The sequence below is a fragment of the Cetorhinus maximus genome, chromosome 5, assembly GCF_964194155.1.
Source record: "Cetorhinus maximus chromosome 5, sCetMax3.hap1.1, whole genome shotgun sequence".
Classification (NCBI taxonomy): Eukaryota; Metazoa; Chordata; class Chondrichthyes; order Lamniformes; family Cetorhinidae; genus Cetorhinus; species Cetorhinus maximus.
Window position 1 is genome coordinate 158,043,526 of NC_135883.1, and position 13,012 is coordinate 158,056,537.

A 13,012-nucleotide genomic window follows, 5' to 3' on the forward strand; every position below is an offset into this window, starting at 1 on the left:
GAAGATGGTTGGGCTGAGGACATTACCCTGAGGAACTGCTGCAGTGATGTCCTGGAGCTGAGATGACTGACCTCCACCAACCACAACCATCACCCTTTGTGTGATGTATGACTCCAAACAATGGAGAATATCCCCCCTGATTCCCATTGACTCCAGTTTTGCTAGAGCTCCTTGATGCCACACTCGGTCAAATGCGGCCTTGATGTCAAGGGCAGTTACTTCCATCTCACCTCAGCAGATCAGCTCTTTAGTCCAGGTTTGAATTAAGGCTCCAATGTGTCAGGATCTGAGTGGCCCTGGAGGAACACAAACTGGGCATAAATGAGCAGGTCATTTCGAGGTAAGTGCTGCTTGATAGCACAGTTGAAGATCCCTTCCATTACGTAACTGATGATCGAGAGTAGACTGACGGGGCATTAATTGGCTGGGTTGGATTTGTCTTTCATACCTGGGCACTTTTCCACATTGCTGGGTAGATGCCAGCATTGGAGGTGCACTGGAACATCTTGGCTCGGGGCATGGCATGTTCTTGGGCACAAGTCTTTAGTACAATGGAATTGACTGATACTGACTGGTCCGTCAGTTTTCATTCCTTTTTTGAGACTTTGTAACAGTTTGAAACAACTGAGTGGCTCCATTTCAGAGGGCATTTAGGAGTCAACCACATTGCTGTGGGTTTGGAGTCACATGTAGGCCAGATCAGGTAAGGACGGCAGATTTCCTTCCCGAAAGGGGATTAGTGAACCAGTTGGCTTTTTACAACAATCGACAATGGTTTTGTGATCATCTTTAGACTTTTAATTCCAGATTGTTTTTGAATTCAATTTCCACCATCTGCGCTGGCAGGTTCAAACCTGGGTCCCCAGAGCATTACCCTGGGTCTCTGGATTACTTGTCCAGTGAAAATACCACAACACATCACCTCCCCATGTGTACATCTTCTTTCTGTCTGCAATGAGCAGGGCCCTGTGTATTAATATGTGTAGCTTCCAGTTCATGTAAAAGTGCCACACTGTGAGCCCAACTGACAATCTTCAATTGGTTGTCAGTGTGATTCTTAGCACACTGAGGATTAATTAGCAAATGTTGTCCATTCGCCGAATCACATCTAATGTTGAACACTGTGTTTTGATTTTTTCAAGAAAGGGCTGGTTGGATACGGCCTGTACCCTGCCCGTTGTGAACAGTGGCTGGGACATGCTGTTTGATGTGATCCCCTGTCTTTGACACTTCCGGCCTACATACCTAGCATAGCACTGGCACGAGAAATCATATACCACATTACTCATTTGTGTGATCGGCAGAGTGACCTTTTGAGTTGATGGCAGCATCCTTCTACTAGTGAATACCACTCTTATTGCTGCTGCACAAATTATTGGGTTAACTTGCCTTTCCAGGGTAATCAGAGCATGGGGTGGAGTCCATTTATGCATGTAAGGAAATTATTATATTCAGCTGCAGATTTAAATATGGCAAACAGATCATCCACATATCAGAAATGTGGGAGGGGTAGTTGATTAGGTGTCATTACATCAAAGACATGTTTCTCATAGAACCCAACAAAGATGTTCATGAAAGCTGGGCCTAGAGGGGATCCTATGGCTACACCATCTATTTGGGTATGCATGGCGTGGTTAAAACTGAACTCAACGGCATAAGTTGCCAAGTTCATAAGTTCAATGAATAATGATTTACATAATATCAATGCCTGTACCAAACAGAGTCCACTTGCCAACCAATCAGCACTCTCTTCATATAAAGTATTAACAGCTGATTTCCCTTATATTGGTATTCTTGAGGAGTGTCCTGATGAGTGCAAAATGAAAAGCTTTGACATGTTTCTGTTTTAGCAATGATCATGTTCTCTACTACAAAACAACTACAAATATTAATAGATATCAATTTTTTTTGTAACACGAATAACATCTGGATTCTCTATTATAGTCAAGAATATACTTACTACTCCTAGAACTGTCAATGTTACGATTGATTTACCATAAAAAGTGAATTGCATTTTCAGTTCCAAAAACAACTTTAATATAATTTTAAAGTGTATAGTTTCATAATGTCTTCTGTATCAAACTCGAAAACCCATCTCCATACAATCTTCAGGGGGGAAGTATATTGTTGAGGAGAGATGCCCGGACTCCAGTAATATCCAGGTTGTTATAATCTAGCTTTAAACTTGTTAAAAAGGCTATCTGGAGCATGGTAATAATCTCTGTTAATTCCTTTCCTTTCGGGATAGACCCGTTCTTCAGGCACAGTTAAATATCTGTGAGGCCTGTTTTTCTCTACCTAAAGTGAGAGTGATCATCCGAGCAGCGCGTCTGATCCGGAATAGCCCCAAAGAGGGGCTAGGATTATAATCCACTTCATCCTGACCCAGTTTTGACCCTGTCAGAGGCTACACCATAAACACAATTGTGAGAACCCGAGCTCCCAACCTCTGGGATTCATCCTTCAATTCAGTGGATGTTTCCTGGGAAGGATCATCATGGAGCAGGATATCCGGCTGCCCCATGGATATGCTGCTGCCCCTGCCTGGAATTCCAGGATCAGGACAATTGGAATATATTGTGGCTGTGGTTGTGATGTCCTCACTAACTGGTGTGTCTGTCTGAGTGGGGTTTGGAGGGATATCACTGTGTTATCTTGCTGCTATGTAAGTGGGGCCTCTTCCCTGGAACAAAGACCCTTAAAAAATAACAACACTTGATTTTAAATGTTTTGTTTTTGCAGCAGGGAAAAAGTCCTTTAGATGGAAAGCAGGTCTCACTTCAGCCAGGATCAGACACTGGAATGCTAGTCTCCCAGTTTCCTACAGGGAGAAGCAGCTTTCACACAATGGAGATGGAACTGACAGAAATCCCAATTGATGAGATTCTCCCATCAGTTCAACCTCTTCCTGTGACCCCTGCAATGGAAAGTGTGGAGGGAAGGAGTTCCGGACCTTTCTTGGATGGAAATTTGAACATGTGAGGAAAGGGGAATGAGACCCGGATTAACCAGGTCCCTCCCTAGAATCCTCCCTTACCTGCTCAGTTTGGGAGATTTTCCAAGAAAGAAGAATTTCACAACACCCGGCCGATGATTGATCCATGAATTGTTGTGTGTTGGACTCTGTCTATCCTGGGAGTTTATCAGTGAAATCCCATTGAGAGAGTTGTAAAGCCTGTTCAGAGTGGAGTTTGACAGGTTGAAGTGTCAGGCTGCACGGGATGTGAGCTGTCACCTGGAGAATATGGAATTCACTCTGCAAATGTCACATCTCTCAAGAAATTACTCTCTGTCTCTTCATTCTTTCCTTTTACATCTCAATATTTTGACAGAATCATTTCACTGAAATGTGGAGAGTTTATCTAATATTTTTTATTTATTCATTCAAGGGATGTGGGTGTTGCTGGAAAGGCTCATATATTGTTGCCCATCCTTAATTGCCCTTGATCTAAGAGTCTTGCTGGGACATTCCAGAGGGCAGTAAAGAGTCAGCCACATTGCTGTGGACCTGGAGTCAGATGTAGGCCAAACCAGGTAAGGGCATTAGTGAAGCAGATGGATTTTTACAACATTCAATGATTTTTTCAGAGTCACTATTACTGAAACTAGTATTCAATTCCAGATTTCATTAACTGAATTTAAAGTTCACCAGCTGCAATGGTGGGATTTGAACACGCGCTCCCAGAGCATTAACCTGGGTCTCTGTATTACTAGTTCAGTGATATTATCACGACGCCAATATCTCCTCAGAAATAGCCAATGAGTGACCCAGATTTATTTCTGAGTAAGAATCTAACGTGACACCAAAAGTTGAAATGCATCACCCTCTTTATTTCACAGTGAGAATACATTCCCAGCAGTTTGAAAAATAAAAGACAAACAAAGGCAAGAATACAATGGCTAATTTACTCCATGAAAGAAGCCTGTGAATGGGTCACCTGTTAACAGGGGTAATATCTGAATAGAGCATGTTCTCAATCACAGATTCAGACTGTCGATGTTCCGACTGTGAGCACCTAGTACGGGTGTGAGGAGATGGGAATCTGAACTTTATTCCATGTTCAGTCTCTGGATTTTAATTTTAGATTGGGATTCTTTCTCAGTTTTAAGCAGTTAAGTTTCCACTGCAGGTTCCTCACGATTCTAATGAAAATTTAAAGTGCTGGTGGTGTGAATGGGAGACGTGTGTGATCATGCTGCGGGGAAGCTTTTCAGTGGTGAATACTGTTGTCAGCTGACAATGCAGCAGGTACAGGCGGGTTATAAAGGAGTCTCCTGTAGAAACAGGGAGGATCTTCATCATGACCACAACTTTACAGCCCAACTCTGTTGCTAGTAACAGTAGAATTATTGAGAGCACAATGGTGGCATGTGTGTTTTTCAAATTTAAACTTCACTTGTAAGTATTTCACATTACATTGGTTTCTCTTTATTCATGTCGGCACCATCGTTATTTGTTGAGACTACTTTAATCAGAAAGCTCAATGTCCTGGCACAGCTCATAGTTGGCACACCTTGATGGTTACAGAAGAATTAGAGAGACACAATATTATCTCTTCCACAATAAAGGTGTTTTTTTGGTTCACTCTTTACTGAATGTTTATGTTAGTGTCCAGTGTTGCACTCACCGCTCTGTGGAACATGGCTGAAGTTGCCGGCTCAGCTGGCTCTCCCTTCTATGCATTGGAAAGGAGATTGTCGGAGATCAGTCTCAGCAGGGATAATTGGAATGTTGTAGATAAACTCAAGTACTCAGCCAATCAACAATTAGAAATGGATCCATATGTCTTGATATTGTCCCTTAGGTCCCTCATTTTCTGATCAAAAATTCCCTTTCCCCACCACCCGTACCAAACCCAAGATGCCAGGCCCCTCCTATTTCACCCCTCCCTGCCCCCAACTCCACCCTCTGTCCTCCTAGGAACTTTCTGTCTTTGATTTCTGTTTTGAAATTGCAATCTGTACATATTGTTCACTGGAGGCTTCCTTACAGAATTATACCCACAGAGGGAGTCTGCAGGAAGAAGTAAAGAGTCCGAAAAAGATGTTTTAATACAAGGAGCCATGTTGCTCATGCACTTTAATTCTAGGTGTCTCTGGCTGTTTCTATTACCGAGCACCTCACACACTATTTAACTCCTGCATACCCTCAACCCCCGACTCAACTCCACATACCCCTCCACCACTGAGTCACTCGTGCCGGTCCTGGGCCTCAATGCAAGCTGCCATTCTCATGCTCCCCTCCCTGAGCTCAGGTACAATGCCAAATCTGACTACTCCATAATTTCATTTGTAACAACTTCAATTCTGTGCTCTGAAACACAACCTATTTTCACTGCGATCTTTTCACTTCACCTTTAAACATTCTGACCAGTATGACTGTGATAATCATAAATATAATCCATTGCTGTCAAGATAGAACATTCTGCAACTATATCAGTCACTAGGACCATCTCAATCTCAGCCTGGTCATGATTCATTTAAAGCAAGTTTATAGAAAAGGCAAATTACTGCAGTGATGAATCCCTGTTCCTCAATGGAGCGCCCACTACCCATGTCCAACTGGGATTAGGCCTGTGTATGTGCAGTGCGGAGATGTTAGACTCATTTCACCATTGCTACCCACAGAGTTGGTTGGTCAGAAATGAATCTGAAACATTAGCAAATAATTTGGAATTGAAGGAGGAACCTAATTATAAACAATATGAAAAGCAACAGCAGCAGTCAGGGCTCCTCTGTCAGGGACAGTCAGATCTGCCAGGGCTGGATCCTCATGTCTGGTTAACGTGTGGGAAGAAGACCATGTGGTTTCTCCATATTTGGTTCGTTAAGTGAATGGGGAAGAATGTGGCAGACAGAAGATAATTTGGGGACATGTGATGTCAGTCAAATATAGGAAAAATATAAAAGTGGAATATTTTGCACGGGTGAGTGACTGGAAAATGTTGGTATTCAGAGGGGCTTGGGTGTCTTTACACATGAAGCATAGAAAGATAATATGCAGCTACAACAAGCAATCAGGGAAACAAATGGTATCTTAGCCTTTATTACAAAGGGAGCAAAGAGCAATGAAATCTTACTTCAGTTATTTAGGTTGGTAAAACCATCGTTTTGCTCTCATTACCTAAGGGATGAACTTTCCTTAGAGAGACTGCAATGCCTGTTTATTAGAGAGATTATACACTCGAGGGATGGTGTGGGAAGGTGGAGTTAAGGTCGATAATCAGCCATGATCTTAATGAATGCGGAGCAAGATGGAAGAGCCCCTGTTTTTAGTCGAATTTGGTGAGAAACAAGATCTGTCTGTCACAGGACAATGTGGAGAGACATTGAACTGGACACCTGGAAAGATCCATTGTTTGTAATGATGGAACTAAACAACTAAAGGAACCAGTGTATATAAATAGGGAAGAACTGCTCACTTTTGATGATCATGTGTTGGTATAATTTTGAATGAAGATTAAATGCATCAGTGTGTGTGGGAGTCAGAATTAACTGTCACCAGAGGGCAATATTTCTAAACAGGGTCTCAGTGCTGAATGTGTCATTGGTGGAATTGTTCAAAACACCAATACCAGCACATATATGTAATCTGTCTAATGAACAGTCATTGCATTCCCTCTAAGATAAATATATCCTTCCTCAGGAAAGGAGACCAGAACTTTGCACAGTACTCCAGCTTAAACCCAAAGTGTAATTTGTGGAAGGTTCAATCAGTTTAAGAATAGAGTTAAGCACATCTCACTGTTGATGTCTACAGAGGTGACAAAACCTACCCAAGAGGATTTACTTTCTTTCTGCAACCTATTTGCATGAGCCCATGTGTGTTATATAAAGCAATGAAAAATCTCGGATAAACGTGTCGATTGTCTTGTTCCAAGTCCCGCAGAAATTTTTTCACGAGTTCTTCATATTGTTTCTCATCAACTTTCCTGTCAAAAGTCCTGCAACAGAATTAAGAATGTATGATTATCATTTTTATTCCTCCGGACAAATCCTGTCTGGAATCCAAGTCGATTGTCTGGACAATAGGAACAGGAGTTGGTCATTCAGCCCACTGGGGACCCTCCACCATTCAGTTCATCCACAGCTGTAGTAACATAATAGATAAGCTAGCTGAATGGGCAGACAATTGCCAGATTGGATTTAATACAGAGGAATGACATTCAATGGCATCACCATCACTGAATCCCCCACTATCAGCATCCTCGGTGTTACTGAATATGGTGGCTACAAGAGCAGGTCAGAGGTTAGAAATCCTGTGATGAGTAACTCATTTCCTGACTCCTCAAAGCCTGTCCACCATCTTCAAGGCCCAAGTCAAGAGTGTGATGGAACACTCTCCACTTGCTGGATGAGTACAGCTTCAACAACACTCAAGAGGTTTGACATCATCCTGGACAAAGCAGCCCTCTTAATTGACTCTACATCCACAAACTTTCACTCCCTCCACCACTGACACACAATGGCAGCAGTATGTAATATCTGCAAGATGCACTGCAGGAACTCACCAAGACTCCTTGGACAGTCCAAACCCATAACCACCACCATCTAGAAGGACAAGGGCAGCAGGTACCTGGGAACACAAATACCTGGAAGTTCCCCTCCAAACCTCTCACCATCCTGACTTGGAAATATATGGCCGTTTCTTCACTATAGCTGGGTCAAAATCCTGGAACTCCCTCCCAAACAGCACTGTGGTTGTACCTACACCACATAGAGTGCAGCAGTTCAAGAAAGCAGCTCACCATCACTTTCTCAAGGGTAATTAGGAATGGGCAATAAATGCAGGCCTAGCCAGCAGCACCCACACTCCATGAATGAAACAAAAACAAAGTGAGCTGATGCATTTTGCACAAGCTACAGGGAGAGGCAATAGAGACGGCATGGAACAATTCTAAAGAGTGTGCAGGGACAGAGGGACCTTGGGGTGCATGGGTCTTTGAAGGTGAGAACACATATTGAGAAAATGTTTAGCAAACTACATAGGAACTTGGGTTTCATGGATAGAGGTGTTGAATACAAAAGCAGGGAAGTGATGCTGAACCTTTATTACGCTCTGGAGAGGCCACAAATCGATTATTGCATCTAGTGATGGTCACCACACTTTAGGAGGGATGTGAGGCTCCTTGAGGGGGTGCAGAGGAGACTTACTCGAACGGTTCCCCGGGTGGGGGATTTTAGTGACAGGGATAGTTTGGAGAAGCTGGGGTTGTTCTCCTTGGGGTAAAGGAGGTTGAGGGGTTTTTGGATAGAGCTGTACAAGATTCTGACAGGGTTGATAAGGTAGAAAAAGAAAAGTTGTTCTCATTTTCTAATGGTACAAGAACTAGGGGAGACAGATAGAAGACTTTGGGCAAGAGATTCAGGGGGTATCTGAGGAAAAACCTTTTTATGCAGCGAGTGGTAATAATCTGGAACTCACTGTTTATTAGGGCGGAGGAAACAGAGATGATGAATGATTTCAGAAGGAAATTGGATGGGCATTTGAGGGGAATAAATGTGCAGGGTCACAGGGTTAAAGGGAGGGTATGGCACTGATTGGATTGCTCTATATAGTCAGCATGGTCTCTAAGGGGTGAATAGCCTCCTTATGTGCAGTCATGATTCTATAGGCCAAATTTAATATGCTCCCTTCAGGCAAGTTTGGTCATGGACAGGACATTTAATTGTATGTGAGGGTGGCAGGCAGGCACCCTGCTGCCTTGCTGCCTCCACCAAGGTTAAATCCAGTGTGGGGACGCTCGTGGGCGGCCATCCCAACCCTTCCCAACCCACCATCAATGGATGCACTTAAGTGGACAATTCATGTCAACCTAAGAGCCTCTTATCGCAGCCAAAGGCATTAACCCAGAGGCAGGAGGTGCTATCACTACTCGGGTTGCTTTCCGTGGGAGGGAGCACCTTGTTGTCGAGGGACTGGCATCAGGAAGGTGAGCAGAGTCGCAGGAAGCCACCCCTTTGCACTTTTTTCCTACACACTCAATCCCTCCCCCGTGAGTCCCTTTGCTGCATCCTCTTCCTGCCATCGATCACCTGTTATCCTGGGATCCAGCACTGATCCTAGGCCTCTCAGGAACAGAGCCAACAGCAGCCACTTCACCTTCTTGACCCTGACAAGTGCTGAGAGCTGCTGGCGTCTGATTGGCCAGCAGTTTTTGGAGAGTGAGGCCTCTGCCCCCTGGGGCTCTTGGTCCCAGGGAAGGCCTGTTATTGGCCACCTGAAAGGCATTTAATGCAGCAGGCCCTCCCTAAAGGAGGTGACTCACGGCCCTCAATGACTCTTTAACTGAGATCCCCATCGCCTCCATTGAAATAGCGCCTTATAAGTCTATAATCCACACCTCTACTCTATTTATTTACTTTAGCGCCACCTTTGGAAAAAAAAGTCCCAGTCACATGTTTCCTTCTACAACGTCTGATTTGCAAACGTGAATCTTGGGACAGCAATTTTTTTTTAAAAGTTTCCTGAAGGAATCACAAGTTTATTCTCCGTTTATAGAGTGAGCTTTGTACTTTCTAGTAATTGAGAGAATGTCCTTTGTGGGAATTCTCGTGGGATCTACGTGTTGCGACTGCAGAATGCGGTAGCTCGTGGACACGTGTGTGATCCAGGGCAAACATGTCTGCAGTAAGTTCCAGAGACTCGAGGAGCTTCGGCTCAGAGTCTTTGAGCTGGAGGCCGAGCTGCAGACACTATGAGGCATCAGGGAGGGGGAAAGTTACTTCGACTCTTCATTCCAGGAGACATTCACACCCTTAGGATAGGATCAGCTGATTTGGTCACTGGTCAGGGACAGGAGGGTGTCGCTGTGAGTGAGGCAGATAAGGGATTGAGAAGGTAGAAGCCTCAGCCCTTGCAGATGTCCAACAGGTTTGAGTTCCTGCAGTTTGTAGGGATGAAAGTGGGGACTGCAGCATGGCTGAGTGAACTGACCATAGCACCATCGTACAGGAAGCCAGTCAAATAGGGGGAGTGAATAGGAATGTAGTGGGTGTAGGGGACAATATAGTCAGGGGGTTAGGCACAGTTTCCTGCAGCTGAGAGTGAAAGTGCAGAAGGCTGGATTGCCGCCTGGTGCCAGGGTTCGGGACACCTGATCAGCACTGGAGGGGAACTTGCAGTGTGAGGTGGAGGATCCAGTGGTTATGGTCTATGTGGGTACCTTCCTCACCCGAGCTTCCACCTCGGGCCGGTGAGAAATACGCATTGCAGCGAGTTCCCGAGGCCTTCAGTCGAGTGGAGCAGAGTCAGATGAGAGGAGGTCACACCCCTTTTTACAGCACTAGCTGCCATAAAGCAGCTAAGTTTAAAATACCCAGCCACTTTGAGAAGCCAGGGGGAAGGTAAATGTGCAATGCAAGTGGGTAGGATAGGGAGTTGTCGAGTGGTCAGTGGGGAGGCAGTGTGGAGGTAGAATGGGTCTGGGGTTGGCGGGGGAATGGGAGGAGAGTTGAGGGGGTTGGGGGTTTGTCATGTGATGAGGAGGGTAGTAGGGGGTGTTGGATAAGTAGTTGGTGGGGTGGGGGATATTCGGGAGGTCAGGGGTGTAGTTGTGTGGGTGGTGGGAGGTTGTTGGCAGGTCGGAAGGCTAATTGTGGAGGCTAAGGTTTAGTTGGTGGGTTGGGACTGGGGTGTGATCTTAGGGTCAGGAGGGCATTCGGAAGGTGGTGGGCAGTCAGAGAGTGAGGGATTAGTTTGGGGGCAGTTGGGTGGTAGGAATTTGAGGGGCTAGTTGGGGGATGGGTGTGGGTGTTGGAAGAGGCCCCTGGGTTGTCAGGTGGAGGTGGACAGTACGATAGTTATCCAGGATTTAGATGTGATTTTAATTCTTCTAATTTTTCCTGGGTAACTATTTTGGAACCTTCCGAAGTCTCCGATTTAAAGTGGAGTAAGGAATGGTTCCCAGTGCAGGGTAATTGCCAAAGTTAATTTTGAGCTTCCTGGGGAATTCCCATACAGTCCTTGCATGGTGAGTTCCAAGGGCACCTTATGGATATGACGCCCCGGAGATTGGAAGTTATGGGCCAGTGGGTCTAAGTCTAATGTTTTAAACTTAAATATGAGGGCATGACGACAGAGCTGGCTAAAGTGAACTGGGGAAATAGGTTTAGAGATAGGTCTGTAGGGATGCAGTGGCAGATATTTCTGGAAATATTCCTTAACCCTCAGCAAAGATACATTCCAGTGAGAAAGAGAAATTCTCTGGGAGGAACACACCATCCGTGGCTAACTAAGGAAGTTAAAGGTTGCATCAAATTGAAAGAAAGAACATAGAATTCCATGAAGATCAGAAAATTGGACTTAGTGTATAAAAAAAGAACAAAGAATGACCAAAAGAATAATAAGAAGGGAAAATTAAAATATGAGAGTAAGTTTTTTGGGAATATAAAAATATACAGTAATGGTTACAACAAGTATTCAAAAAGGATTAGAATAACTAAAGTGAGTGTTTGTCCTCTAGAGAGTGAGTGTGGAATTAATAATGGAAAATGAGGACCCGGCAGGTGAGTTTAACAGATGTTATTTTGCATCTGTCTTCACCATAGAGGAAAAAGTAACATCCCAGGAATAATTGTGAATCAAGAGGTGAAAGGGAGGGAGCATCTTAAAACAATTACAATCACCAGGGAAAGATTACTGAGAAAATTATTGGAATTAAAGACTGACAAGTCCTCAGGCCCTGATGGACTTCATCCTAGAGTCTTAGAAGTGGCTGCTGAGATAGTAGATGCATTGGTTTTGGTTTTCCAAAATTCCCTAGATTCTGGATGGGTCCCATCAGATTGGAAAATAGTGAATGTAATTACTCTTGCCCATTTTGGCAGGAAGAATAGAAAAACAGCATGTTGTTTAAATGGAGAGAGATTGCAGACTCTGAGGTACAGAGGGATCTGGGTGTCTGGGTAGATGAATCACAAGAAGTTAGTATGCAGATACAGCAAGTGATTAGGAAGGGAAATGTTATCATTATTGCAAGGTGACTGGAATATAAAAGTAGGGATCTTGGCTACCGTTCTACAGTGCATTGGTGAGACCACATCGAGAGTACTGTGGACGGTTTTGGTCTCCTTATTAGGAAGGGAAATAATTGCCTTAGAAGCAGTTCAGAGAAGGTTCACTCTAAAGATTCCTGGGACGAGATCTCTTATGAGAAAGGTTGGGCATATTGGGCCAGTTGGAGTTTAGAAGAATGAGGTGATCTTATTGAAACATAGAAGATGCTGGAGAGACATGACAGAGTGGATGCTGAGAGGATGTTTCCCCTTGTTGGAGAGACCTGAACTGGTAAGTCTTTCTCTTTGATTTCTCTTTAATTTTTGTAAGTTCAGTCATCTAGTTAAAAGGTTGGTCAGCTAGCTGACTCATCTGACTATGCTACAGTAATCTGTCAATCACCTGAAGCCTGATTAGGGCCTGAATAAGGGTTAATTACTATTTGAATCTTAACTAGTGGTGAGTCAAATCAGCTCTATTTAAGAAAGGGACTAGCTCTAAGCATGCTCCAGTGTACTTGCAGACGAGCAGGAGAGAGAGCACATCCTGAGTGGGGCACAGCCAGAGTTGGTATTCGGAATTTGGTGCAAAGTGGGAATTCGGTGCCTAGGGCTCTTTGCATTTTTTCCTTGCTATCCAACTTCTTAAACCTTCAGAGCATGCTGCAGCAGGAGAGGCTACAAGGGAAAGGAATCACTGGTAAGTAGTGGGTAACGTATTTACTACTTTAATCGCTTAGTTCAAGGTCTTTTTGTGGTTTACAGTTTATATACTCTGCAGTAACGAGGATCAGGAAAGAAGGGCCTGAGAGTAATTGAAACACAAGGTTTAATTTCTAGGGATAAGTCATGGCAGGAGTGCTCAAAGCAGTGGTGTGCTTCTCGTGCTCCATGTGGGAAGCCGGACAGGTGGCTGAGGTGGTGGTGGGGGAGCATTTTAGTGATAGTGGCCACAACATGGTACAGTTTAAGTTTGTTATGGACAAAGAAAACGACAAGTTGCAAAAAAATGTTT

At 44.1% G+C, this 13,012-nt stretch overlaps 1 protein-coding gene across 1 annotated transcript in view; it reads right to left on the reverse strand.

Annotated features, from left to right (window-relative positions):
• Positions 1-13,012, reverse strand: part of LOC144680419 (uncharacterized) — a 72,759-nt gene that overhangs the window by 38,111 nt on the left and 21,636 nt on the right. The window contains exon 4 of the mRNA XM_078541385.1: positions 6,791-6,944. Within this exon, the coding sequence (XP_078397511.1) occupies positions 6,791-6,944 (154 nt within the window). The remainder of the gene's footprint in view (positions 1-6,790; positions 6,945-13,012) is intronic.